The sequence below is a fragment of the Hibiscus syriacus genome, unplaced genomic scaffold (genome assembly GCF_006381635.1).
Source record: "Hibiscus syriacus cultivar Baekdansim isolate YM2019G1 unplaced genomic scaffold, ASM638163v2 tig00110332_pilon, whole genome shotgun sequence".
NCBI classification, from domain to species: Eukaryota; Viridiplantae; Streptophyta; class Magnoliopsida; order Malvales; family Malvaceae; genus Hibiscus; species Hibiscus syriacus.
The window spans coordinates 5,595,323-5,619,865 of NW_024062688.1; the positions used below are offsets into that span (position 1 = coordinate 5,595,323).

A 24,543-nucleotide genomic window follows, 5' to 3' on the forward strand; every position below is an offset into this window, starting at 1 on the left:
TACAATCCACAATATCCTCAATATTTATATACACCTTCTTAAATTGTGTATAATTCATCTCTTCCCAAATATAGTATAAACAGGCATGCCAAGTAATTTTTAGGATGAAAACCACAAGGAACTTACCCTTAAGTTGAGCGATAACTTAGTTTATTTCCTCTAGCCAGCTACCCACAACTCTATTAACTCTGCACAAGGACAAAGTAGCTTCCTAAATGACCTTAGAGAAGGAGAACTCAAAAAACATGTGGCTCCTAGTCTCAGTCCTCATTCCATAATTCCTACATTTGTTATCTACCATCCCATCCTTATCAATCTGTCAGCAGTAGGTAATCTACTAAGGATCATCATCCAAGCAACAAGGGAGTACTTAGGGACATGCATAGGAAACCAAATAAGCCTATGCCAACACTCTTTCACCCTCTTATCCCTTATTTCATTTCAGATCCATCTGGCATTCACCTTAGCCCAATCAACAACATCAGAAAACAAGGGATTAATCTCATCCCTCATCCTTAAAATTTTCCTCAAACATCATCTAAACCAAGGCTTACTTTCAACATGCCAAAAGTCAGCACCTTTGAAGGCACAAGTCCTAACACAAGTCACCTAAAGTGAACCCTCCTCAGCAAGAAGATTCTTCTCCAACAATAGCAGACAAGCTCTGTTCCAGCACTTTAACCTCTTTATTCCTAGCTCCTTTAGACTTAAGAGTGCAGATACTTCCCCAATTTACTTTAGCCCCTCCAGAAGACACATCTTCCCCTTTCCAAAAAAAATCTAGCACATAATTGCTCAATTCTTTTAACTACTGCAGTAGGCAGAAACAATTGTATAAACCAATAGTTAGCCATGTTGAACATCACAACCTTGACCTGTTGAAGTCTTCATGCATAACTCATATTCTTACTAGACCAAGAGCCTACTTAGCACTAATTTTATCTACCAGGCCAACACACACACTCTCAGTTAACCTCCTAATTACTAGAAGAACCCTAAAGTATATAACATACAACTTTCCTAATCTAAACCCATTGACCTCCTGCACCAGAGCCTCTTCAGCATCAACCATTCCAGCAATAAAAATTTTAATTTTGCAGGCATTTAATTTTAAACCAGAAAGCTTATAGTATTCCTCAAGAACACTTCTAACTCCCAAAATGGAATTAAGAGGTCCCTTACAAAATATCAACACATCATCTGCAAAGCACATATGTGTTAACTTTATTATGCTGCATTTATGATGATACCTAAAAATCCTCCCTTCAACAGCAGCATCCAGCAGCCTTGTCAAAACTTCCATTGCCAAAACAAATAGGTAAGGGGACAGAGGATCCCCTTGTCTAACCCCTCTTTTACCTTTGAAAAATTCTACTAGACTACCATTTAAAGCAATTGAAAAACTTGAGTCAGTAACACAAGCCTCAATCCAGCTTATGAACTTAACAGCCAACCACAACCTTTCCAAAACAACAAGTAAAAACTCTCAATTCAAGGAGTCAAATGTTTTTTTGCAAATCAAATTTAATAAAGCATTTAGGAGAGATAAAACTTTTACCATAACCCTTCACTAATTCTTGAGAAAGAAGAGTGTTATCCTCTATTTTCTTTTCCTTCAAAAAAACATATTGGTTTGAGGATATCATACTAGGAAAATATTTGGCCAATCTAACTACCAGAATTTTGGCAATCACTTTGTAAACCACATAACAACAAGATACGAGTTTGTAATCCTTAATCATACAAAAGTTACGGAATTTAGGGACTAAAGCAGCAGTAGTTGCATTGAAAACAGAAAACATCTCAGAAGTTGCAAAAAAAAAAATACTCCACAGCCTTACACAGATCCTCCCAACAATATCCCAAATTGATTAAAAGAAACTAGCAGTAAAGTCATCTGGCTTAGGGGCCTTATCCTTCCCTTGGCCAAAAACAACATATTTTATTTCTTTCTTAGTGACATTCCTTTCCAATTCCTCTTTACCACCAGCAGACAAACTATAGCCTAAAAGACTTCGAATAACCTTAATTCCACACCCTTGCACATTCATATCAATAACGTCAATTTGCTTAATGAAGAAATCAACCATTTCAGATGATATGGCCTTAAAAGTCTCCAATTTATTACCCTACTCATCCATCAGAACTCTAATAAGATTCCTTTTTCTTTTTACTGTAACTTAGGAGTGAAAGAACTTAGTGCATAAGTCACCATCAAGAAGCCAGTCCACCTTTGCCTTCTATTGATAAAACAGCCTCTCAGCCTTCTCCAACTTAGCCAGCTCAACCTGAAAATTCCTTTCATTAGCCAAACCCCCCAGACTAGGGCTAGTCAAATTCTCCATCTACTGCTTTCCTAACTGCTCTCTTTTATCAGCCACTTTCCCTGAAATATTATAGTAATGCTTCATGTTCAATTATCTCAATAAAGGTTTCAACCTCTTTAACTTGCAGAACAAGATGTACATGGGATCACCTTGTACATGTTTCACCCAAGAGCTTCTAACAATTTCCTTAAAATCAAGGTGCTCCACCTAAAGTTAAAAAATTTAAAAGGTTTAGACTTCGAAGTAATGCTCTCCCTAGAGTGCTAGAATGCAGCCAAACAATGGTCAGAGACCCTCGGGACTTAGAATTCTACATGAGACACTGGAAAAACATCACACCAAATGTCATTTATAAGCACCCTGTCAAGTTTCCTAGCTAAATGTCCCACTTTTTGCTTGTTTGACCAAGTGAAAGTAGGACCAAAAAAAGGATGGTCCATCAATCCCAGATCTCTCATGCAACCCTTTTATATCTTCCATTTCAGAAGAAACATGCATATCCTCAGAATTAGAGTTTTCATTAACATCAGCAGTGATGTTAAAATCACCTCCAATCAACCAAGCAGAATTACCTACTAAAGAGTCAATAGTTTTCAACTACTACTAGAGACCTCTTCTAATCATTCCACTATTATTCCCATACACAACAATTATGAACAAACTTTTCCCACCTAAATTACCCTGAATAGTGACAGACTGGTCATCAACCTGTACAACAGAAAAACTCAATCATTTCCTCCACATAACCCAAATTCTGCCATTTGCAACGGATGAATAATTCCAGCAATAGTTCCAATCACTAACAACTATCAAATGCATTTAGTAAATGTTCTATAAGTATTTTCAGTACCAGGAACATAATAGACCAATAAGCAGTATCAAAATTTACTTGGAGAAAAAACAAGGTGTCAGATAGAGTTCAACTGAATGCTACCTTCTTTTTTTTTTAAAGGAATAGACTCATTTGAAACTTATTTTAGGATATGTAACAATCACATTCAAATGAAAATCAACGACCAACGAATTGAGAAATATCTTTATTTGTCAAGGTGTGCGCCTAGGTGTGCCTTGTTTTTATTCTAATTTTGGTATGACTCTACTAATTTTGGACCTGTAGCTGTTATAAAGGTTTTTGCTTTTAGCTTAAGAGGTTCATTTCATGTTCGCCGGTTTTCTTTTCCATCTCGAATATGCAGCCTTGACAAGTTCATGAAAACTTTTACAACTATGCTTTATTTTGAATTTTGAGATTGGGTGAAGCAACCGGAATTGTAAATGAGAAAATTCTCGTTCTTCTTTGCTTTATTCTTTGTGTTCTGCTACTGTTATCAGCTACCAGGATAATATCAAGTATCGGCATTGGTTGTCATAAAAAATGAACGCTCTTATCGCAAACCTTCCGTGTGCTCTTTATAGAGCATTGATTCGCTATTTTTCATTATTCCAACAGTTAATGTGAAAACATTGTGTTTACTACAGTTGTTCAATATGAAGCTCGCTGAAAGTCTAGTTTAGAGAGGGGGAGGGCATAAGCACTCATGTGAACAAGAAACAAATCGTAATTTGGTATGTTTTGTACATGATTTTGATCATATTATATCTGGACTGTGAGGATTCGAACATTAAGTTCGATCCATGGTTTCTGCGACTGCGATTAGTGATTTTTTGGTATATAATGAACTTTGTGTCGGATCATACATGAATTTTAATTCGAATTAATTATGTTCATGTGACCGTGTTAAGTGATTGTTGGTTATATTGTGAACTCTAAATCTTCTATACCAGATTTATACATATTTTAACTCTAAAATTTTAGCTGGATCAGATTTCATATTGAATGGTACGTATAATTTTCAAGTCATATTGGCCAAATCAGATTGACCAAAAACCTAATCGTAATCCGACATTTTCTCTGAACTAGAGAAAATCATCCAAGGAAAATATTATGTTTTTGGCTTACACATCACTAGATTCATCATTTATGAGTATTCACTTTGTCTAAAATTAAATGATGACATGACATGACATTATTTGATGTTACGACTTTTATTTTATCGAATGAATTAAAAGGAGAGAGTCGGGCCAGTAAAGATCGAATGTATTAAAAATAATAATATCACAAACTTTTTTTATTTTATTGATTATTTTTTATTAAATGCATTTTTCAAGTAAAATATTTATTTGTTTAAAGGATGAATAAATATAAATAGTATGTCATTAATTATGATACTATACTCGTGAATTAATTAAAATCAAACTTCATATATACTTATTTACAAAATTAAGATTAACCGAGATAATAATAATAAATAAATAAATAAACAAATACGAGTGTAAATAAAAATATATAATTATACGTGAAAATTTAAAAGAGTAATTATGAATAAAAGAGAAGAATTAAATAAAGTTGGCAGTAAAATTACATTTGTGAGAGTGCATCAAGCGCTAGGATTTTAGAGTTTTTGTATCTATCATATATCTTTTATTTTCTTTCAATTTTATTTACATATTAAACGTATCGTAATAAATTTTCGGAGTACAAACCCTTAATAGAAACAAATTTCTTCTCACGTCTATTTATTTCATTAGTAAGACATGAAATAAAAATTTTATTTTAAAGACATCAGATTCCTTACTACCTGGCCTATTTTAATCATCACCGATTTCGATTTACGTGTATCATCTCATATTACAATTTTTAAATAAAAATTTTATTGTTTTAAATAAAATTTTACTTTATTTTATCTTAACTATTTTTAATTATAATTATTTAAATATAAAAAATAGAAATTTAATTCAGTAACTAAAATTAATTAATAATTTAAATTTTATATTTTTATATAAATATATTTATATGTACATAATTAAAATTATATTTATGTATATATAAGATAAATAATATTTTACAAATAATGATAAACCTGAAATAAAAAATAGTGCATATCGAATGAGCCTCTCCGTAATTACTAAAACAGCTCAGCCCAGGCCCATTAAATGGTATTTAATTCTCAAACTAGAAGAAAAGAAAAAGAAATCACGAAGCCTAAACGCTCGCTCTCGTTTACAAAACGCTTGCGCATTTAGTTGGAGGCTTAAAGATTTGAGCAACCCAAGATTTCGAAGCCAGACCCGACTATACAGCCGATCAACAGTCACCGGAATCGGTAACTCTAGGTTTTAAAGAAAAGTTTCAGTCACATCGTCACTGATTTCGATGAAAAATGGGTTATTAGTTTTGATTTTGGATCAATTAATTTAATGGAGAAGAAAACAATTTTTACCCTAAAAATGAATTTTATTTTGGGTTATGTTTTTTCCATTATTCAAATTTCCTCTTTTTTCCTTCAAATTTTGATTGTTTTCAGTGTGATTTTTCTAGTAATTGATCAGCTACTTGACTGCAATCTTATTTTTAATGTTAAAACATTGCTTGTTTGTGTAGGTTTTACGTAATATATATAGGGTTTTTGGGATTGTATTTTTAGGGTTATCTACCTCTACCACTGCTGTTTTCCTTGTGTAGATTTAGAATTCTTTGTTTACTTTCATCTGTGTATGGTTTCGAGCATTTTCTTAATAAATGTTTTATTTGCATTTTTCTGGCATTAACACGTATATTAAGATTCATTGAATAATAATATCGGTTCTGAAATATTTTGTATGCAATTTTTTTTTTGCTGAATTCTATGATATGTTGTTGGTTTCAGATAAGAGAAGATGAATGGAGAAGTCCCCAACATAAAGAAATGGGTGGTTTTCTATCCTGTTTATATAAATTCGAAGAAAACGGTAGCCGAGGGACGGAGAATCAGCTTGGCTAAAGCATGTGAAAATCCCACATGTGTTGAAATTGCTGATTGCTGCAACCATCTCAAAGTACCAAATGCCATCGAGGTTTGTTCTTGTATGACTTGTGATGCCATTGTGGAACCGAATCTAATATTAACTTTTTCCTGATTAGAACCCGAGGTTTCAAGTAACTTGCTAAATAATTCCATTAGCAATGGTTGAAATCCATTGCGGATAGCAACAATTATATGTATTTTTTCCTTCTGTAACAATAGAAATAAATGAAGATCTGTCTTACTCTTGTTGCTTTCTATCATTGCTTCCTTCTGTACCTTCCCGTGAATCTACCCATAAATGGACATTTAAGACTTTCTATCATCAATTTGTTCTAACAGTTACTATTTCCTCGGGTGAATCAAAATTAACCGAGGTTGTCACCACCATTGTATATTGCCTCCTTTGAGGATGTAAAACTCTTATGGTCTCTGAATGCCACAAGTATGGTTTTTGGGTTTTGCCTGCACTGCTCCGTTCATCATTCAAGGGTCTATCCAAGAGTGCTGGGTCTACACATACAGTGTTCTACCTTATCCATTGTTGATTTCTCCCCCTGCATGTGCACTGTTTCCGAAACCTATCTTTAGTCATATGATTAGTACTCACTTTTATTGTCCGTGCCTTTTGTAAACTTTGTTTCCCCTGCCACCGATTTACCTGAAAAGAAGGTTGCTCCTCAAACCTCAGCAGCTTGCTACCTTTAGAGCTATTTATTAGCCAAGTGATTTTGGCATCCTATGACAAGGATGCTAAAATCATTTGCCGAACATCTTGTAACCTGGGGCTTTTGAACGAAAATGCCGAATAACCAATTCATCTCACACTTGTTGAATGATTTGTCGAATTTTTACTCTACCTGCTGTTTGAACAAACTAGTTCTTTATATTTGTTATACAACTGAGTTAAAGTTGATTTGTACAGATTGACAAGGCATATCCTCGCGATTTCATGCAAAGAGGGAGAGTGAGGGTTCAATTGAAAAAGGAGGATGGGACTTTAAGCATTCCATCCATTCCTTCAAGTAAGTGTAGTCTTTTAACATACTTCGACTGCCAGTTTTGAGCTTGAGAATAAATAATGGAACTCTTTGATGCAAAAGCGACATATTTTCTGTAGAAACATGCGAGTTATTTGATAGTGTGAAAACACTTTCGATCTTTGACTTTGCGAAATTAGATTATGAAGGGAGAAGTGTTGCATGTGTCTCATTTTTCATTAATTAAATGAGAAGAAAAACAAGAATAGCGCTGGAGTGAATTATGCGTTACAGTTCCATAATTTGTGTGGTTGCAGGGAAACAGCTGATGCTCCAAGTTGCGGAGTTGGTACCTAAACATCCGGGGAGGACTAAGAAGCAGGAAGCTCCATCAACATCGAGTACTTCCGGATCTTCCAAGTCCGGGAAGGGTGGAAGAAAAAAGCGATAGCTTTGTTACTCCCGAGACAACAGAAGGTCATGGTTTTCCCGTGGAACATTTTAAGTTTTTCCATTGAGCTAAACATCTAAGTGAGCTTCGGAGTATATGTTTACAGACGAATTCCGTAGATTCTTGATAGGTTAATTATTGAACGCTTGAACATTATTGAACTTCAGGTTTTGGTTTATCTAATGCACCTCCCATGGCGTAGGCTTGTTAAACTAAGGGTTAATTAAATGATTTGGTACCCGAATTTGTTACTTTTTTCTAATATGGTATTGGTACCTATGCTTCTTTTTTTTTGAAAAATTACAATTTGTTCCGGAATGTGTCTTTCGTTTGATATTTTTTGGTCTAATTTGATATTTGAATTTAACAATTTTAACATGTAATGACGTGATATATTGTCACATGCCACAACTTAATGGGTTGTTGAAATGCCATCAACTTTTTTTAAAAAAAAATCAAATTGTTTTTTAATGAAAATGTTAGCTAAAACTTTAATTTTTAATGTGTATTTATACTGGAATAAAATTATTATTTTTTACTTTATGTAAATAATTAAAAATATTAATTTTTTTAAAAAAAATTAAGAAAAAAAACGAATACATGAGTATATGTTAATTATAACTAACCAAACTCATGTTTAAAAACGAAGCTAGTCATAAATTTCATTAAATTTATCATTTATAGGAATAAATTTTTTATGCTAGTTTTGGTATTGAAAAAAAAAATCTTTTTAACATCAAGTTTATTGGTCAAGTTGGTAAAACAACTAATAATTTCGAAATACTATTTATTGATTTTCTTTAAAAATATTTAAATTTAACTAAACAATGATTCTTTAACGCAAACAGGGAACGAATTAGGTGGGTGAAGTAATATCCTTTGGGGTAAACTATACCGGAGACTGTTTAACTATGACCTCTTTTCATTTTAACGATCATTTTTAAATTTTTTCCAGGCGGGTCACTTCACTATTTAAATACATTCAATTAAGTCACTTGCAGTTAAAGGAAGTGACGATTTAGCAGTTAATAAATTAATATAATTACATATTTGATCCTCAATTTTTATATATTATATCAATTTAATACTAATTTAATTTAATTTAATAAATTTAATCATCTAATCATATGACGACACATGTCACTATCTGGTTAAAGGAAAAACAATTTCCTAAGAAATGAGAGAGGGGAAATCAATCTTGTGTCCAACTAGCTAGGCGGGAAGCTAAGCAAGCAATGCCACTGAGTCAAGCCTTCAATTGCGATTGGATTTATATAATCTTATATAAAATATATTTTAGCTACTGCCAAAAAAAAAAGAAAGAAAGAAAACTACTTACTTATGGACTTAAACCTAAGTAAACTATTTGATTAGGGACTTATTCATGGACTTTAATCTCAAATTAATACAAAAAAAATAAAATTAATTTTTTTTATATTTTTAGACAAAATTTAATATTTTTTCATGATTATAATTTAATGATTTTAACTTTTAATATTTTTTCTTTATATAAAATACATATCAATTTATCATAAAATTATATTAAATGATAATATTTAAACGATAATATTTAAAAGAAAATAAAGAAAGAAAACTACTTACTTATGTACTTAAACCTAAGTCAACTATTGATTAGGGACTTATTCATGGACTTTAATCTCAAATTAATACAAAAATAAAATAAAATTAATTTTTTTATATTTTTAGACAAAATTTAATATTTTTTCATGATTTTAACTTTTAATATTTTTTCTTTATATAAAATACATATCAATTTATCATAAAATTATATTAAATGATAATATTTAAAAGAAAATTTTTACATTTTATACACGTTTATTTAACAAAAATTAAAAATTAAAATCATGAAAAATATTAAATTTCGTCTAAAAATATAAAAAAAAAATAAATTTTTTGGCAGTATTAACGGATTTTATACAAAGTTATGTAAATCTAGTCACAATTGAAGGTTTGGCACAGTGGCATTCCTTGCTTAGCTTCTCTACCTAAAATGTGTAGTTATACAAATTTTATTAACTGTCACGTCATCATTTCCGTTAATTGTTAATGAAAAGTGGCTTAATTGAATACATTTAAATAATTGGGTTACATGATTGGTAAAAATGTAAAAATAATACTCAAAATAAAAAGAGTTTATAGTTAAGTGGTCTATAGTATAGTTTACCGTATCCTTTTTCCAACATGGGAAAAGGTGCATGATGACGAGTTAAAGGACTTATATGGTGTAACTATTGTTTTAGTCCTTTTATTATGGTAAAAGTTGATATTTAATTTCTTTATTTTAATTTAACATAATTTGATACTCTATTTTAAAATATTATTTGCAAGTTCAAATTGATAATAAGATTGGTTACTACTTGCTACAGCTTAACTGATGAATGTCAAGATCTTATAGTTTTCTCTTGTAAAATTAAGATCACGTGAAAATTTAATAAATCATTTTTAATTAATAATAAATGAACTTCATGCAAAAAAGATAATTGTGATGATCCAATGCCGACTGGTTGCCCGTAAGCTCTCCATGGGTTAAAGAGATGGGCGTAATATTTTATATCAGAAAATAAATTATAAATTTTTAGAAGTGAACTTATATTCATTGAAATTATATTATTAAAAAACATTAAAATTTATTAAATTATATAAAATTTAAAAATTTTAAGGGCCATCGCATCACCTCTCAACCCATCTATAGGTGTCTCTCGTAGTTGGACTAGAGATTATATATTGAGTTAAAACCATGGTTATCAAAACCGGATTGGATCGGCCGGTTCAATCGGTTGAACCGTGAATTGGTGGCATGTCCGGTCCGGTTACCTCACAAAACTGGTCTGGCAATGAACTAGCTGAAAACTGGTAAAATCGGGGTGAATCGACTAAAAACTGGCAAAATCGGTTTGAACCGCCGGTTCACTTTTTTTCTTAAAAAAAAAATTAAACCAAACGACGTCGTTTGTTCAACGAGCCAAGTCAAATTCGAGTATTGTTGAGCTCGACTCGAACTCGAAAACTTTAAAAGTGAGCTAAACTCGACTCAAAAACTCACGAGCTAAAATTTATCAAGTTCAACTTGAACTCGAAATATAATATTAAAACTTGAACTCAAAAAGGCTCGAACTCAAAAAAAATTTAAAAGTTCGATTGAAGCCTAAAATTTTAGCTTAATTGAAGCGAAATAATAGTTCGCTCTGTGCTCACCAAAAGACTCCATGATTTTGAATGTCAAATTACCTCTATTATTTATAGAAGTAAATTGTGATGCTCTTCTATGTTTCTTAGCCATGTGTGATTGTTTTGTTCTTATATTTTTACTCTTTAAAGTTTTGGATGCTATTCTATGTTTCTTAACCATGTGAGATTGCTTTTTTTTAAAAAAAGAAATTAAACCAAATGATATCATTTGCTATGATTTTTTAAGCCCTAATTTTATTTTTTGATTATAGTTATATAATTATATTTATTATTTAATATATTTTACCTTAAATATTATGTTGTAGTTAATTTGAATCATTTTGTTTCACTTGATTTTATGATTTTTTAATTTATATATGTTATGACTTATGATATTTTTATACCTTTTAATATTGTAAACTTAAAAAAAAGTGTTACATATATATTAATATTGTTTTGAATATTATGTAAAATTAAAAAAAAATATTTTATATAAAATCCGGTTCAACCACGGTTGAACCAGTGAACTAATACCTTCACATGTTCAATGTCCGGTCCAGTTTTAAAAATATTGTTAAAACTTAGATATTTAAGTAGAAAATAAATAAGTTTAATTGAGGGACCATTTTGATTATTAAACCAGAAGAAAACGCAAAAGAATTCCATAGAAGAAAATAAAACATCAAAATTGGTGTCCTTTGCTTTAAAGTTTTCGTGAAGAAACTTTGGTTTTTGTTTTGACCCTTTGGCATTTTCACATTCCTCTTTAATAAATCTCCCTCATTGTTTTCTTCTTCAACAATCCAATCCACAGTTCTCAGTTTCATTTTGGCTTGACTGCATAATTTTTATTTATTTTCGATCTGTTTTGATTTGGCAAACACAAATCTGATCGACAAGAAGATCCCATGGCCACCACTGGAAACAAGAACATCAATGCTAAATTAGTTCGTTTTCTATCTGTCACGATCTTTTAAACCCTCGCTTTTTATGAATTACTTGATTTTTATGCGCTTTGTGTCGGTTTGGATGCTGAATTATGAGCTGGGTCTTGATTTATTGTGCTTCATGTTTGCTTTTTGTGTGAATTATTTATGGTTTATATTGAATTTTGTTCTTTGGATCGGCTTTAAATGCTGAATTATGATATGGGTCTTGATGGATTGTGCTTCATATTTGATTTTTATGCGAATTATTATATGTTTTTTGCTTAGTTTTGCAAAAATGTTCTTTTGATTTTGGTGGTTGATTTTAGAGCCAATCAAATTCCATGTTTGATCTTTGAACTGGTGTTTGTTGCATGTATCAGTTGTTAATATGTGTTTTGTTCTTCAGGTTCTACTTGGGGATGTCGGAGCCGGAAAGTCGAGTCTTGTTTTGCGCTTTGTTAAAGGGCAATTCGTTGAGTTTCAGGTTGGTGCGGTTGTATTCTCTGAGTTAGAACATTATTGATTCGATTTTTGAGTTGGGAATATATGGTTTGATATTGATTTATAATATGTAGGAGTCGACCATAGGAGCAGCTTTTTTCTCCCAGACAGTGGCGGTGAATGATGCTACTGTAAAGTTCGAGATTTGGGATACCGCCGGCCAAGAGAGGTACCATAGCTTGGCACCAATGTATTACAGGGGAGCTGCAGCTGCGATCATTGTTTACGATACAACGAATCAAGTAAGTTCATGATATTTAACCCGTGTCTTCTCTCTGTGATTCGGTTATATCAATGCGAAAATGCCTACTGCTCTTGGGAGATGAAGGAATTAAAACTTCCATAGCTTGTAATTTAAGGTCATACTTGGTTAACTTCAATAGCTTTCTTTGAATCTAACTTCAACAATGCGGCTGCAACACTATGTTCGACTAGGGTTTGTCTGGTTGATGCATCAACACGATGATATTTAGTATCTGAAAGAATGGTAATAGTGCTCTTATTTTGCAGGCGTCATTTGAGAGAGCCAAAAAATGGGTCCAGGAACTTCAATCACAAGGTAGCCGTTTTCTTTTTCTACTCCTTGGTTGACATTCTTCTTGATTATGTATCAAGTTTATCGTTCCTATTTTATACTTACAAATTTTTTATTTACGTTCCCGAGTAATTGATTTCTGATTTTGATGTTGAAATCCTTTTCCTTTTCCTTCGAAGGCAATCCTAATATGGTAACAGCTCTTGCTGGGAACAAAGCTGATTTACTCGATGAAAGGAAGGTGGCATCGGAGGCAAGTTATTATTTTCTATATTTCTCTAACTCTTCATATTTCTTGAACTACCTGTTTCCGATACCTATCCTGATATGGTTATGGTTATGGAGTACAACTCTACGAAGACCCTTAAATTGCTAGGAAAACTTGGAAAGAAAATCTGAACATAAACCATGATGGACTCATACGTAATCTGTATCATACTCTTAAACCTTAAAGTACCACTTTAATTTTTAAATGTAACACATTATATCATTATTAGTAATCAGTAATCCCTAGCATTGTTAGGTAGAACGACTGCTATGATTAGTGTAATTTTGGATTTTTGACATTTCAAACTATCTTTTTCTCTTTGAGATGATAAAGGGTCGAATAGATTCATGGTGTGATTTCAATTTAACATCGACGTACATGCAAACGTCCATTTCACTTCTTATTCTCCTCGATGATTCAGGAAGCAAGCACTTACGCCCAAGAGAATGGCCTTTTCTTCATGGAAACTTCTGCAAAGACTGCATCCAATGTCAACGACATTTTCTATGAAATAGGTAAGTTTAATTTGTTGTTTCGTTTTATGTTCCCCCTCAAAAAGCATTATCCGTTCAATGAGTCAGCAGTCGACTAATTCCCCCTCCCTCCCCCAACAGCTAAAAGATTACCTCGAGTGCAGCCAGCACAAAACCCTGCTGGAATGGTTCTCACAGATAGACCTGCAGAATGGACAGCTTCGTGTTGCTCATAGACAAAGGTATGTATCTTTGAAGTAGCTCATGTAAGGTTTTCTGCAACCGAAAGCTGTATCTTTCCTTAATATATATGATCGATATTCGTTTGATAACAGCAATCTGTTAGTTGTGCTGGAGATTGGTTTTCTTTGTGTCATGACTTATGTCAATGTTGATGTATAATTATCATAATGTGCCCGAATGTGAATTTCGACAACCAGGCCTGAACGAGGAATAACTACTAATATGGTACAATGTGTGATTATGCATGATGCACGAAAAGTGGTGATATGAAAATAGTACCTAAATACTATACATAAGTTGAAGGTCGAATTAGTTAACCACTCTCCTCAGCTACTTGGGTACAATTTATTGTTATTTGTTAGGTTCACCTAGTTTTGAAACTAGGTAAGTTAAGCTTTGGTTCTTCATTTTTTTTGGGGTCATTGCTTTTTAGGTACTCTTAGTTACCACTCCTGAAATTTCATCCCCGCTCTGTCCCTGTTCTACTGGTGCCAACAAGAAATACCACAATCACCGGTTTACTGGCAATTCCGACCTGGTCTGTTTTCCTGGCCATTTCTAAGATGTTCGAATGCACACTAAAAGATGCTCGATTATTTCTTTCATTTTTTTAAAATTTATTTGAATGATGAAATATATAGGCTTATTTTATACACCGATGGTGATCAAACTATAAAACGCCATCAGGAATTAGCAAGTTGACGGATATTGATGGGTGAAACATACTCAGGACCTCCATCCAGCATATACTTTGCTGCAATTAAAATTGCTGATTCCGTTGGATGGAATGGATCCCAAAAAATATACTTTTTCCGGTCAGAACAAACTCGAGACATCTCTGTGCATGGAATCAGACCGCCATGTCTCCCTATCACTTCGCAACAGGCATAGTCTATGTTCTCAAATCCTGAAACAGGAACCCAAGCCATAAAAAAAAAAATCAAAATTTGAAGTTTATTAAACATTTCCAAACGCTCATTGATGAGTCTCACCATATGATCTAGAATTGTTAATGATATCATCCGTTACTGCATAACCATCGATATAAACGAATACTGATCCATGTTGTAAAGTCTGCAATTTACATAGATCAAAGATCGTTAGAAATCAGATAGTGTTTACGTCTTTTTCTTTTGTTGAGTGAAAGTTAGTGAGGGTTTGTAAAGAGAGGCCCTCACTGGTTTCACTTGAAAAGATCAGGATGTTTACTCTTTCTTTTGTTGAGTGAAAGTTAGTGAGGGCTTGTAAAGAGAAACCCTCACAGGTTTTCACTTGAAGAGATCAGGATGTTTACTCTGTTGTTAAACCGAGGCAACATTTTGACCTGTATGGTGAAACTTAACAGGAATTAAAAATCGTTATCTGAGAGAGAAGATTTTACTGTGATTTGGGATTTGAAACTGGAAACTACTTCATCTGTAAAACCGTTCTTATCAAGAGTTGCATATTCTCCGAATAAGATATCATTGGACCCAATTGCAAGAAAATAGAGTGAATTTCTGAGCAATGCTTGAGCCGCTGATGCACCAATTCTTGATATGATGTCTTGCCTAGTCTTGGCAAAGTAATCCACTTGTTTATCCATCCAAATTCGTTCACCCCGCAACATATACGAATTCGGGTCAATTTCGAGTTCATGTTATTTGGATCCAGGTCTCGAGCTTTCAAGCTTACTCATTACATTTAAGATCATTTCGAGTTTTCACTTCAAATTCATATCATTTTGAACTCAAGTTAATTTAGACTCGGGTTGGATTGATTTTTAAGTTATCAACTTTATGGTCAAATCAGATTTGATCGGATTAAGCATCGACAAATAACTCCGACTAATCGTACGAAGAGTGATCCGGGGGCTTGTAAAATTCCAGCTCCAGAGGAGGCATAGTTAACTCCCTTCAAAATCGTATCTCCGGTAGTATTAGGTGCCAAGAAAGGAGGAGTGTAATCCTGAAACCCCAATTCTTCCCCTGTTCAAACAAATTAAAAATCAACGAAATTAACGAAGCACGAGAGTCGAGTTATCCGTCCAAACTCAAAGGTTTACTTGATATTTAGACGATCTGGATAAACATATTATCTCCGAGAAACGAGTTGCATAACAAGTGCAACAAATATCAGTCATAAAATAACATAACGACACATTATCCCGATATTACGGTTGGATAGTTATATAAGAATTCAAAGAAACTTGCCTATAATGTCTGTAATTATTCGGGAATTGGTGAATCGTCCGGATGGAGTGCCTCTCGGAAAGTCAATGCCATTCGGAAAGCTCGGTTTTGCCAACGTGTCGATATAATAGTTGTTTCCGACTTCGACCAGTGAGTCTCCGAAGATGAAAAAGGCAGTAGTATTTTGGGCAAAACCGATGGCTGAAATCCGAAACAGTATCGAACACATAATGATAAACTTGTTCGTAATGGTGCCCATTTGGGTTGATGGTTTCCAGAGGTGGGTTTTGGTTTTAATGATCAATTGAAGTTATTTCAATGGTTTAAATAGTGATGCTAAGCTCAAGTTGTACCCATCTCCCCCATTTAATGGCCTCCGGTTCGCCTTTCGAAGACGTTTCGACTTCACAAACGTACGACACCTCACGTACTTCTTCGCAAGTTGAGACAATAAACAATGCTTAAGAGATGATTTTGAATTTATTTCGAAGTCTGAAATCTTCTTTGAAATCAGAAGATAAAATTTATCAAGATGTATTAATGCTACTTTTTTAAAGATAATTATTCGATTTCATCCAAATTAATGAAGTATCGTTCTACGAATAAGGTATTGAATTTTGCAGATATGAGTTAGAAAATGGTCCATATAAGCTATAGATTATTCAATTTATCTTCTTCGCATTTCGGCTCTTAGATCTGCGCCCAACTTTCCAAGCAGTCTTTAGTGCAGCGATAAACTTTCTACCGGCGCCTTTTCCACTATTATCGACGGAAGGTAGTTGAAATAATAAAGTGGTTACCTTAAAATAAAAATATTATTTTAATAAGCTTTAATTTTTATATTATATTTAATTTAAAGTTGGTCCCGATAGCCCAACCTATATCCACATTTCACAAATTGAGCCTAATTTTTAAAAAATTATTTATAATTTGATTCTTAAATTATATTTATATTTATATTGTTTCGTTCGTTTGCATCTTGTTTTACCCTAACATTTTATCAACATTCAATAAGAATGTATTGTGTTTTTAATGACTGGTTTTTCTTTACGACAAAAATGATTACTTAAATATCAACATAAGTTAATGAAAGTTAATATATTAAAAATAAATACATATATATAATTCAAGACTAAATCATGTATTTCATAGCATATACATAATTAAAGGCACTTAGTACTTAGACTAACAGACAGACATGAGATTATTCGAGCTCAATTAACGGGTTCCATTTTTTTAATGCAACAAATTAAATATATTTTACAAGAAAAAATTGTCTTTATAATTTTATCTGATTCAACGAAAATATTTTCTACTCGTATCATTAATATCAATAAATGAGTCACACCCGTAATTAGGGTTTAAAATGAGACGAGACATATTTGAGTTACTCAAGTTTGACTCGGTCAAAGTTCAATCGACACTTGAATTGAATGGATTCGACTCGAGTTCTTAACGAGTCAAAAAGAGTTTCATGATACCTGACTCGGAAAGCTCACAAACAGCTCGAAGTTTGAGTTTTAGCTTCAATAGAGCCAAGTTTGAGAACGTCAAAAGTTCAAATTTTTTGAAGCTCAAGTCAAACTTCAATTTTTGATTTCGAGTCGAGCTTGAAAATTTTAAGCTCGTGAGATTTTGAGTCGAACTTCAGTTTTTTATTACAAGTTCAAGTCAAACTTGTCAAATTTGAATTCACGAATTTATGAATTGAATCGAAATCAATTTTAAACTTTTCAAAACAAACTCAACGGTATTCGAGCTCGAGTTTCGTTTTTATTTCTATTGTAATTCGTGCGAAAAAATATAAAAAGCAAAACCGTCGACAAAAGCATCCGATCCTTTTTTTTTCTTGCGTTATCATGAAGCAGCCGTAAGATGCTGGTAATCTCCTTTAAAGTTGCATAAGGAATATATATATATATATATATATTTCAATGCATTGATGCCTTTATAAAGAATAGAAGACCCTCTTACTTTCAATTCCTCACGTAACTTGTTTAATCGTAGCGTTATACATTCGTATCTTGAAATTATAAATAAAATAAATTAAATTAAAATTTAATCATATAATAAGTTATATAAAAATCCCTTAAATACATATAAAACTTGAACTTGAACTTAAACTTTTATATATTTTATATGCACTAATACACTTACGCCCGAGTTCCAATTATCCTGTGTAGGAATGCACATACTATAAATACATTACACTGATTAAAGATGGGAGCTTCACAGTCACAAGACTTGGAACCGAAACTCGAAAACAATAGCGTCGAGCCGAAGAATCAGGAAAATAATGTCCCAGTTCGGCCGTTAACGGAGAAAACAGCCAACCCTAAGCTTGTTATTGATCCGAACATCCAAGAAAACCGAGAAAATACAACTTCCGTATAACTACGAAGCCATCTTGAAAGATGCCGACTCGTCTGTCGGTATGTCCAGCATGGATAAGGTGCTCCCTCAGCTTCATTCCGGGGTTTTCTTGAACCAGAAGAGAAAGGTAAGTACTTCATTCATGTTAAAAGATGTTAAGTCAAATTATGGGTATGGTCCCTCAACAATGATCGAGTTTACGGTTTAGTCTCTGTACTTTAAATTAGCAAAGTTTGCTGCCCGCCTCTACTTTTACAAGTATGGTTTGGGTCACTCTTATATGGTCGAATTCAAGATTTAGCCTATATTTTAAATTAAAATCATTAGGTTTCTCGACTTTTATAATGCCGTTAGCCCGTAGAAATAGTTAATACCGTTAACGATTCTGGTCCTGTGGTCCATCACACAAAAATCAATGTCGGAAAAACGGGTTCTAATATTTTCTTATATAAAATTTAATAATTTAAACCAACCATTCAAGCGAACTAATGATATTCGTAACCGTTTTCTGAGTTCGATATTTTGATGGCATCCATTATTGTTGCAGAAGTACTGGGTTGATAAGAACAACAAAAACTGCCTCATGTTGTTTGCGAGAGATCTCTCCATCACTTGGGCTGAAGACAATCGTTTCTGGCACTGGTCGCATCAAACAGAATCGGCCAGGTCGATCGATCCACTCGTATTTCGAAATTTCATTTTTCGTGAATTATCCGTACTTGATATATTCGTAGTTTGGGGACATCTCGTGCAATTAAACCAATAACTAAACATACCCGACTCCGAACACTAACCACGAACCCAATAAACATTAACCTTTGTTAATTTATTGCAGTGATGTTGTCACTGAAGTTGCTGAGCTTGTACAAGTTTGCTGGCTAGAATTGGTCGGAAAATTCCATGTATCAAAGCTCTCACCAGGGACAATGTACCAAGTTGTCTTCATTGTCATGTTGAGAGACGAAGCATATGGATGGGAAGTGCCAGTGAATTTCAGGCTTCTCTCTTCCTAATGGGCAAAAAATCGAACGCAAGGAGACATTGATGACCATTAAAATAAAACAAGCGAGAGTGGGATATGATTGGTTTGTGACAATTAAAATATTAATTCGAAGATGAATTATTGGAAAATTTAGAATAAACCTGGGGTAAGCATAAGTGGACGTTATGGGATCCTTTCTGTTATGTAGAAAACATAAGGCATGTTAGTTCAGAGAAGATACTCGATAAATAATACGACAATCATAAATCAGTGATGAACAGACAAAGCACGGAAATTTACACCTCAAATGCATTGGAGTGAACTGGAATAAAGATCTTAACCATCATCATTAAAGAGAAAACTACATAAACCATATTATCTTCAAGGATTAGGTTAAGGTACATAAATGTTCATTAAACCTCTATAATAGTAGTTTTTAAGTTGCTGAAAATTGAGTACAGAAATAGATATTAGATTAAAGTAACCTTTCCCCATGTAAGCTTTTTCAAGTCTTACAATTCAATATGTCACAATTTGTAACCCAAAAGCAAATCTCAACTAGACCATTCGACATATAAACAATCACTAAGGTAGAGCAGCACTAGCATATAAGCAGATATGTTATGGAAGAATCAGCATGGATCAAACTCTGTCATTCAATTTCCTTAAGTTCCTAGACGATTCACTAACTACAACAATGAAGAAATATTCAACAATAACGTACCTTGTATAAACAATCCAATATCAAAAAATCCAATTGTCCACCACCATTTTTGGAAATAACTGTAAACATAATATTCCAATCAAACACAATTCATGACATGAACAGATCAGAGTAAATGCATATAGAAAATACTTAGAACACCAAAAGCTTAGAAGTGAGAAAACACGTGCTTTCTTTTCACCAAGGCACACTAGGCATCAATGGATCAGAATAAGTGCATAAAGCAATGATCCCTAAGCATTTTATATTTTGCAATTTGAGTAAAGCCACAAAGAAGTATCCTGTTTGTGAGCCATTCGGGGCAGAAAATATTAAAACAATACTTGAAGGATCATTCAATTGTTAAGTCATTGAGGAAAATCCAACGCATACATTCCTACAAGTCTAACATTGACAAGCTACTAAAGATAGCGTGTAGAAAATAGAAGTCTCCTCCCCAAATTTAACATCAAGAAGAATGAAATATGTATAAAGGTGTAAATGCACGTGCACAAACAAAAAAAGGAGCAAAAGCAACACCCGCCATACTCTGTGTTTGAAGGAAAACGTGAGACATCAGAAATATAAGCCAATTTAAAATTTTCACCAAAAAGAAAACCCAAACAGATATAATCTTCTCCATGCATCATCTGGATCAAAAGTCTGATTAAGCACTTGGGCATAAATTTTAAGGTAGATACAGTATATTATATTAAGAAAGCACACTAACTGGCAAAGGAACAAATTCTAGTCCTGAAGCAACAAATGACTTGTCACAGCTCTCCTCAATTATCTTCCAGTCAAGCTGTGCCACCCTCCGTACTTCTTGACCGTCTCTAAGTTTCTTCTGAACCAAGGAAATTTTGTGGCAATGCTGTTTAGGGACAACCAAAGTAAACATTATTCAAGGTTGCTAGAGATATCATAAACCAAAGCAAATCCTTTTCTGCTATTGATAGCTTACTAGGGAAATAAGCTTCAATTCTAACATCCAAAACCAAACTTTTGAATAAGTTACTTAAAGCATTTTATTGCATTAACCTCTCACATTACAAAAAACATGTCAAAGGACATATATCTTGATGCTATATAAGCATAACAAACAATCTGTAGGCTACAAACAATGACCCCGTGAAATAAAAAAGAGAGCATAGTATTATCTATCCATGGCTTATTGAGTTAGGTGAATCTCGGTGGGATCAATATCGTTTGTAGGACTATGAGGTTGCACAACACGTACATCATCCAAACCAAGAACTGCATCAGCATGTTCATGAGTCAAAACAATCTGCATTCATGCAGAAATGAGTACTAGCTTGGAATTCCGTTCATAAACAGAAAATATTATATTGGTAAAAAACATAAAGCAATTACATACATACAACTAGCTTGCTATATATCATATAAAACAACAGAACAGATAAAACCAAATTCAAATCCTAACCATTTTCCAAATAATTTAGTACAAAAATAAACCAAAAACAATAAATGTGGGGAAAAATGAAATTTAGCTTACCGAATCGATCCGAGGAATCTTGTGGAACGTAAACCATCGAAGAACTTGCTCCTTAAATGTCTTCCCAACATCGATTAAAATATAATTATGCATACCATTGGTCGAACAAAAATCTATAAGAAAAGATGTATTACACCTGGGGAAAAAGGCGTTGAAATCAAAACAAATGGGGGGTGGGGTTGAAACTAACATCTTTTATGAAACTAAACCGAGAAACATATCTTAGGCACAAAAAAGATTGGAAAAGTTAACAAATTCCACCACCACGGAATGCCAAATAATAATCACACATACATAAATTTAATAAAAAGAAGGGGGAATGGAAGTAAACCTGAAATTAGGGTTGCGATCTGGAGGGATTGAGAGCAAACATGACAAGGAGGATCAGATGGCCGTAGGAGGCACATTGCGTTGGGGACGGCGCTGGAGCAGCCGGTTCCGAGGAAGATTAAGGCCGATCCATCTCCGTCAACATTGTTCCCATTCTGGAGGCGTTTTTGAGTCTCCATATAATTTTTTTTTAGTTTCAGAGAGGGAAAAGAAAAAAGAAGAAATTTTTGGCGTAACGGGGACGAGGAGGGAATATTACGAGAGGTAAGAGGGCATTTATAGGGATGCTAATGCCCGCGAATTGTTGTTAATGCTGTGGTTCTTGTACTATTGCCACGTGGTAAATGTAAAATCGAACGACAGATAGGATATCTTTATTAAAGAAACAAAATACTAAATTATTATTACTGTTATGTTTTTGGATTATAAAATTATTATTATATTATTATTAATTATATTGATAGCTAAAGTCTTAATTGAATTTGGTATCATAAATCAACTCAAATTTTAATAGAATTTAAAATTATTAAAAATTTATTTTAAATTATAATGAATATTATTATATTTATACTACTAATTACAATTTTAATCGAGTTTGATATCAGTATATCACGAGTTAACTTAAACACTAACTAAATTTAAATTTATTTATTTTTTAATTTTTATATAATTAAATAAAACAATCAAAATATTATTTTTAAAATTGAATAAAAAAGTCATGGCCCTTGTCTACCATTTCTTTTCTTGTATCCATTTCATCCATGTATCCCTCGTCAATCCAGCATTTGATTAGCTCATCTTTCTTAATTTTATAATCTTCGTGATATAATACATAATACAGGAAACAACATTTCATTTTCTCATCTTTTTAAGGGATCGAAACTAAGTTTCAAACGTCCAATCACTTCAGCTTCCACTCATTCCACCATCCCTGTTCGCCTGTTCAATTCATTGAGTGCAGTTTTCCAAATATGAGGGTCATCTTCTCCGTTGAGCGTACCAACTACCACAACAATTGTAAGTGGCAAACAATCACATTCATTGACAACGAGCCTCAAAGTTGGCATTAAAGTTTGACTTTGCCCTATGTTAGCTCCAACTTTATTCAAGAATAGCATCAATGCTTCTTCTTCTTAGAGAGGTGCCACTGGTATGTCTCTACAACTCCTACGGTTACAGACTTGCTTCGAACGGGTCGTCAATACCATCTTGCATCCATTGCTACTACTTGGCTCTGGGATCCCAACTTCCTCTAAACAGAATATGTCCCACACATCATCTAGGATTAGAACATACTTTCCAGTTTTCTTTAGCATTTCTGACAAGATAGCTGCTCGTCTATCCATATTTCCTTCTTCGACCAAGTTTTCCTTTGAACCCAGTGCATTTACAATATCATCTTGTAACTTTATATGATAGAACTCCTTTGATATAGTCACCCAAATTAACTTTATCAAATCGACTTTCTTTCAAAAGGTCATTGTTAACATGCTTCATGATGGTGGTTTTACCAACGCCGCCCATCCACACACCCCAACAATGCTCACCTCCTTCTGCATCAAACATTGCCACCGCTTTCTCACCAACTAGGCTTGATGTTGGGAGAGGCAACTCAACACTTGGACCCTTAATGAAAAGAGTTTTAAAGGCATTAGGAGCTCTATCAAAAAAAAGTCTGCATTTCTCGAGTCTTTTCATCAACATGCTTCGCATTGCACAAATATATATGCCGTTACTGACTTTAGTTCAACATCTTGTGCTTCCCCATTCACCGTATTCAAGTGCCTGTATTCTCCAAATCAATGCTACAACATTTGGAAACATCAAATTCTGTTCACCGGTTTGATTGTAAGTAGCATTGGGCTGCAAATTCGAACTTACGGTATTGATATTGGCAGAGTTGACGAAGACATGCTCAATAATAGCTTTCAACTGAGGAAACTTTTGGCTGTAGTACTAAATTTAGACCAAAAGATAATTAACAAAATCTTTGTGCGGTTTATGTCCTAATTTGTTTATTCGATTTTTTCAACTAAAGTTAGATGTAACAAAATTTTCATATTCGAACTCTATTAAGCTAACATCCTGATGTCCTAAATTTAGAATTCAAATGTCTTAAATCAAAACATAACTTATCTGTTCCTTTTGTTCTAATTATAGATCAATCTTCTGTTTTTTTTTTCAACTAAGCACTTAATATCTTTCTACAATTGAGCCTGAATTTGAATTGAAATAGAGAAATGAGAATTAGAAGAGAAAAATAGCTTACTTTTTCTTGAACATTGCCATTACCAATCGACAAAATGGGGTTGAAGAACATTTTAAAAGTTTGGATCATCCCACTCCAACGATTCCCACCATTTTGTTCTTGTTCTGATCTTCAGAGAAGGTGGAACATATGCATATGGCTGCCCATTGCCAACAAGTGGAACAAATGGTGGAATTCTTTTCAGCTTAGAGCAATCACCAACAAGGATTAGCTGGAGAGAATCACAAACCAATGCTCCATTTTTATTGCAGATGCTCTAAGACTGTATTTGATTAATGCATCACTTCCTTTCTCTCCATCTTTCGATGTTGGAGCTGCCAATATTTCCATTAGTTGATCACATTCTTTTACCTTGATTTCTTCCAGGTTTTGGAGGTTGGGAAGTAGCCAATGCGGGAGTATTGTCTTCATACTTGAGCAGCTTCGTAAATTAATAACTTCAATATGAGAAAATGTGGCAG

At 33.3% G+C, this 24,543-nt stretch overlaps 5 protein-coding genes and 1 pseudogene across 10 annotated transcripts in view; 3 read left to right on the plus strand and 3 right to left on the minus strand.

Annotated features, from left to right (window-relative positions):
• LOC120119545 (ras-related protein RABF2a-like) lies at positions 1–13,931 on the plus strand. Of its 3 annotated transcripts, none has more exons than XM_039139359.1 (8): positions 1–21; positions 11,636–11,736; positions 12,125–12,202; positions 12,294–12,461; positions 12,730–12,778; positions 12,934–13,007; positions 13,444–13,537; positions 13,637–13,931. In XM_039139359.1, the coding sequence occupies exons 2-8, from the start codon at positions 11,698–11,700 to the stop codon at positions 13,729–13,731; spliced, it is 597 nt and encodes a 198-aa protein (XP_038995290.1). In that variant the 5' UTR covers positions 1–21; positions 11,636–11,697; the 3' UTR covers positions 13,732–13,931. The 3 variants fall into 3 exon arrangements, with proteins under 3 accessions (XP_038995290.1, XP_038995292.1, XP_038995291.1); XM_039139361.1 differs by lacking the exon at positions 1–21 and adding an exon at positions 11,547–11,603; XM_039139360.1 differs by lacking the exon at positions 1–21 and adding an exon at positions 11,561–11,599 and having other exon boundaries at positions 11,632–11,736.
• The window catches only part of LOC120119546 (signal recognition particle 19 kDa protein-like), a 19,487-nt gene continuing 314 nt past the window's right edge, over positions 5,371–24,543 (plus strand). Inside the window, exons 1-4 of one of the 4 annotated variants that reach the window (XM_039139363.1) lie at positions 5,371–5,491; positions 6,035–6,221; positions 7,095–7,194; positions 7,467–7,632. In XM_039139363.1, the coding sequence (XP_038995294.1) occupies positions 6,045–6,221; positions 7,095–7,194; positions 7,467–7,600 (411 nt within the window). In that variant the 5' untranslated portion in view covers positions 5,371–5,491; positions 6,035–6,044 and the 3' untranslated portion in view covers positions 7,601–7,632. Of the gene's footprint in view, positions 5,502–5,524; positions 5,602–6,034; positions 6,222–7,094; positions 7,195–7,466; positions 7,795–24,543 lie in introns of those variants that run through there. The other 3 variants (XM_039139364.1, XM_039139362.1, XM_039139365.1) reach the window with 3 other exon arrangements.
• On the minus strand, positions 14,422–16,168 carry LOC120120005 (GDSL esterase/lipase At4g16230-like). The gene is made up of 5 exons (XM_039139770.1): positions 15,931–16,168; positions 15,576–15,705; positions 15,120–15,339; positions 14,731–14,812; positions 14,422–14,645 (listed from the first exon to the last, which is right to left on the minus strand). Exons 1-5 carry the CDS (start codon positions 16,166–16,168, stop codon positions 14,422–14,424), a joined length of 894 nt encoding a protein of 297 aa, XP_038995701.1.
• Positions 18,353–19,295, plus strand: LOC120120006 (protein PHLOEM PROTEIN 2-LIKE A1-like). The gene is made up of 3 exons (XM_039139771.1): positions 18,353–18,409; positions 18,830–18,948; positions 19,118–19,295. The coding sequence occupies exons 1-3, from the start codon at positions 18,353–18,355 to the stop codon at positions 19,293–19,295; spliced, it is 354 nt and encodes a 117-aa protein (XP_038995702.1).
• Positions 19,215–22,045, minus strand: LOC120119543 (putative hydrolase C777.06c). Its single transcript, XM_039139356.1, has 6 exons — positions 21,815–22,045; positions 21,484–21,596; positions 20,698–20,841; positions 20,512–20,617; positions 19,989–20,047; positions 19,215–19,461 (listed from the first exon to the last, which is right to left on the minus strand). The coding sequence occupies exons 1-6, from the start codon at positions 21,990–21,992 to the stop codon at positions 19,387–19,389; spliced, it is 675 nt and encodes a 224-aa protein (XP_038995287.1). The 5' UTR covers positions 21,993–22,045; the 3' UTR covers positions 19,215–19,386.
• Positions 22,731–23,526, minus strand: LOC120120007 (annotated as a pseudogene).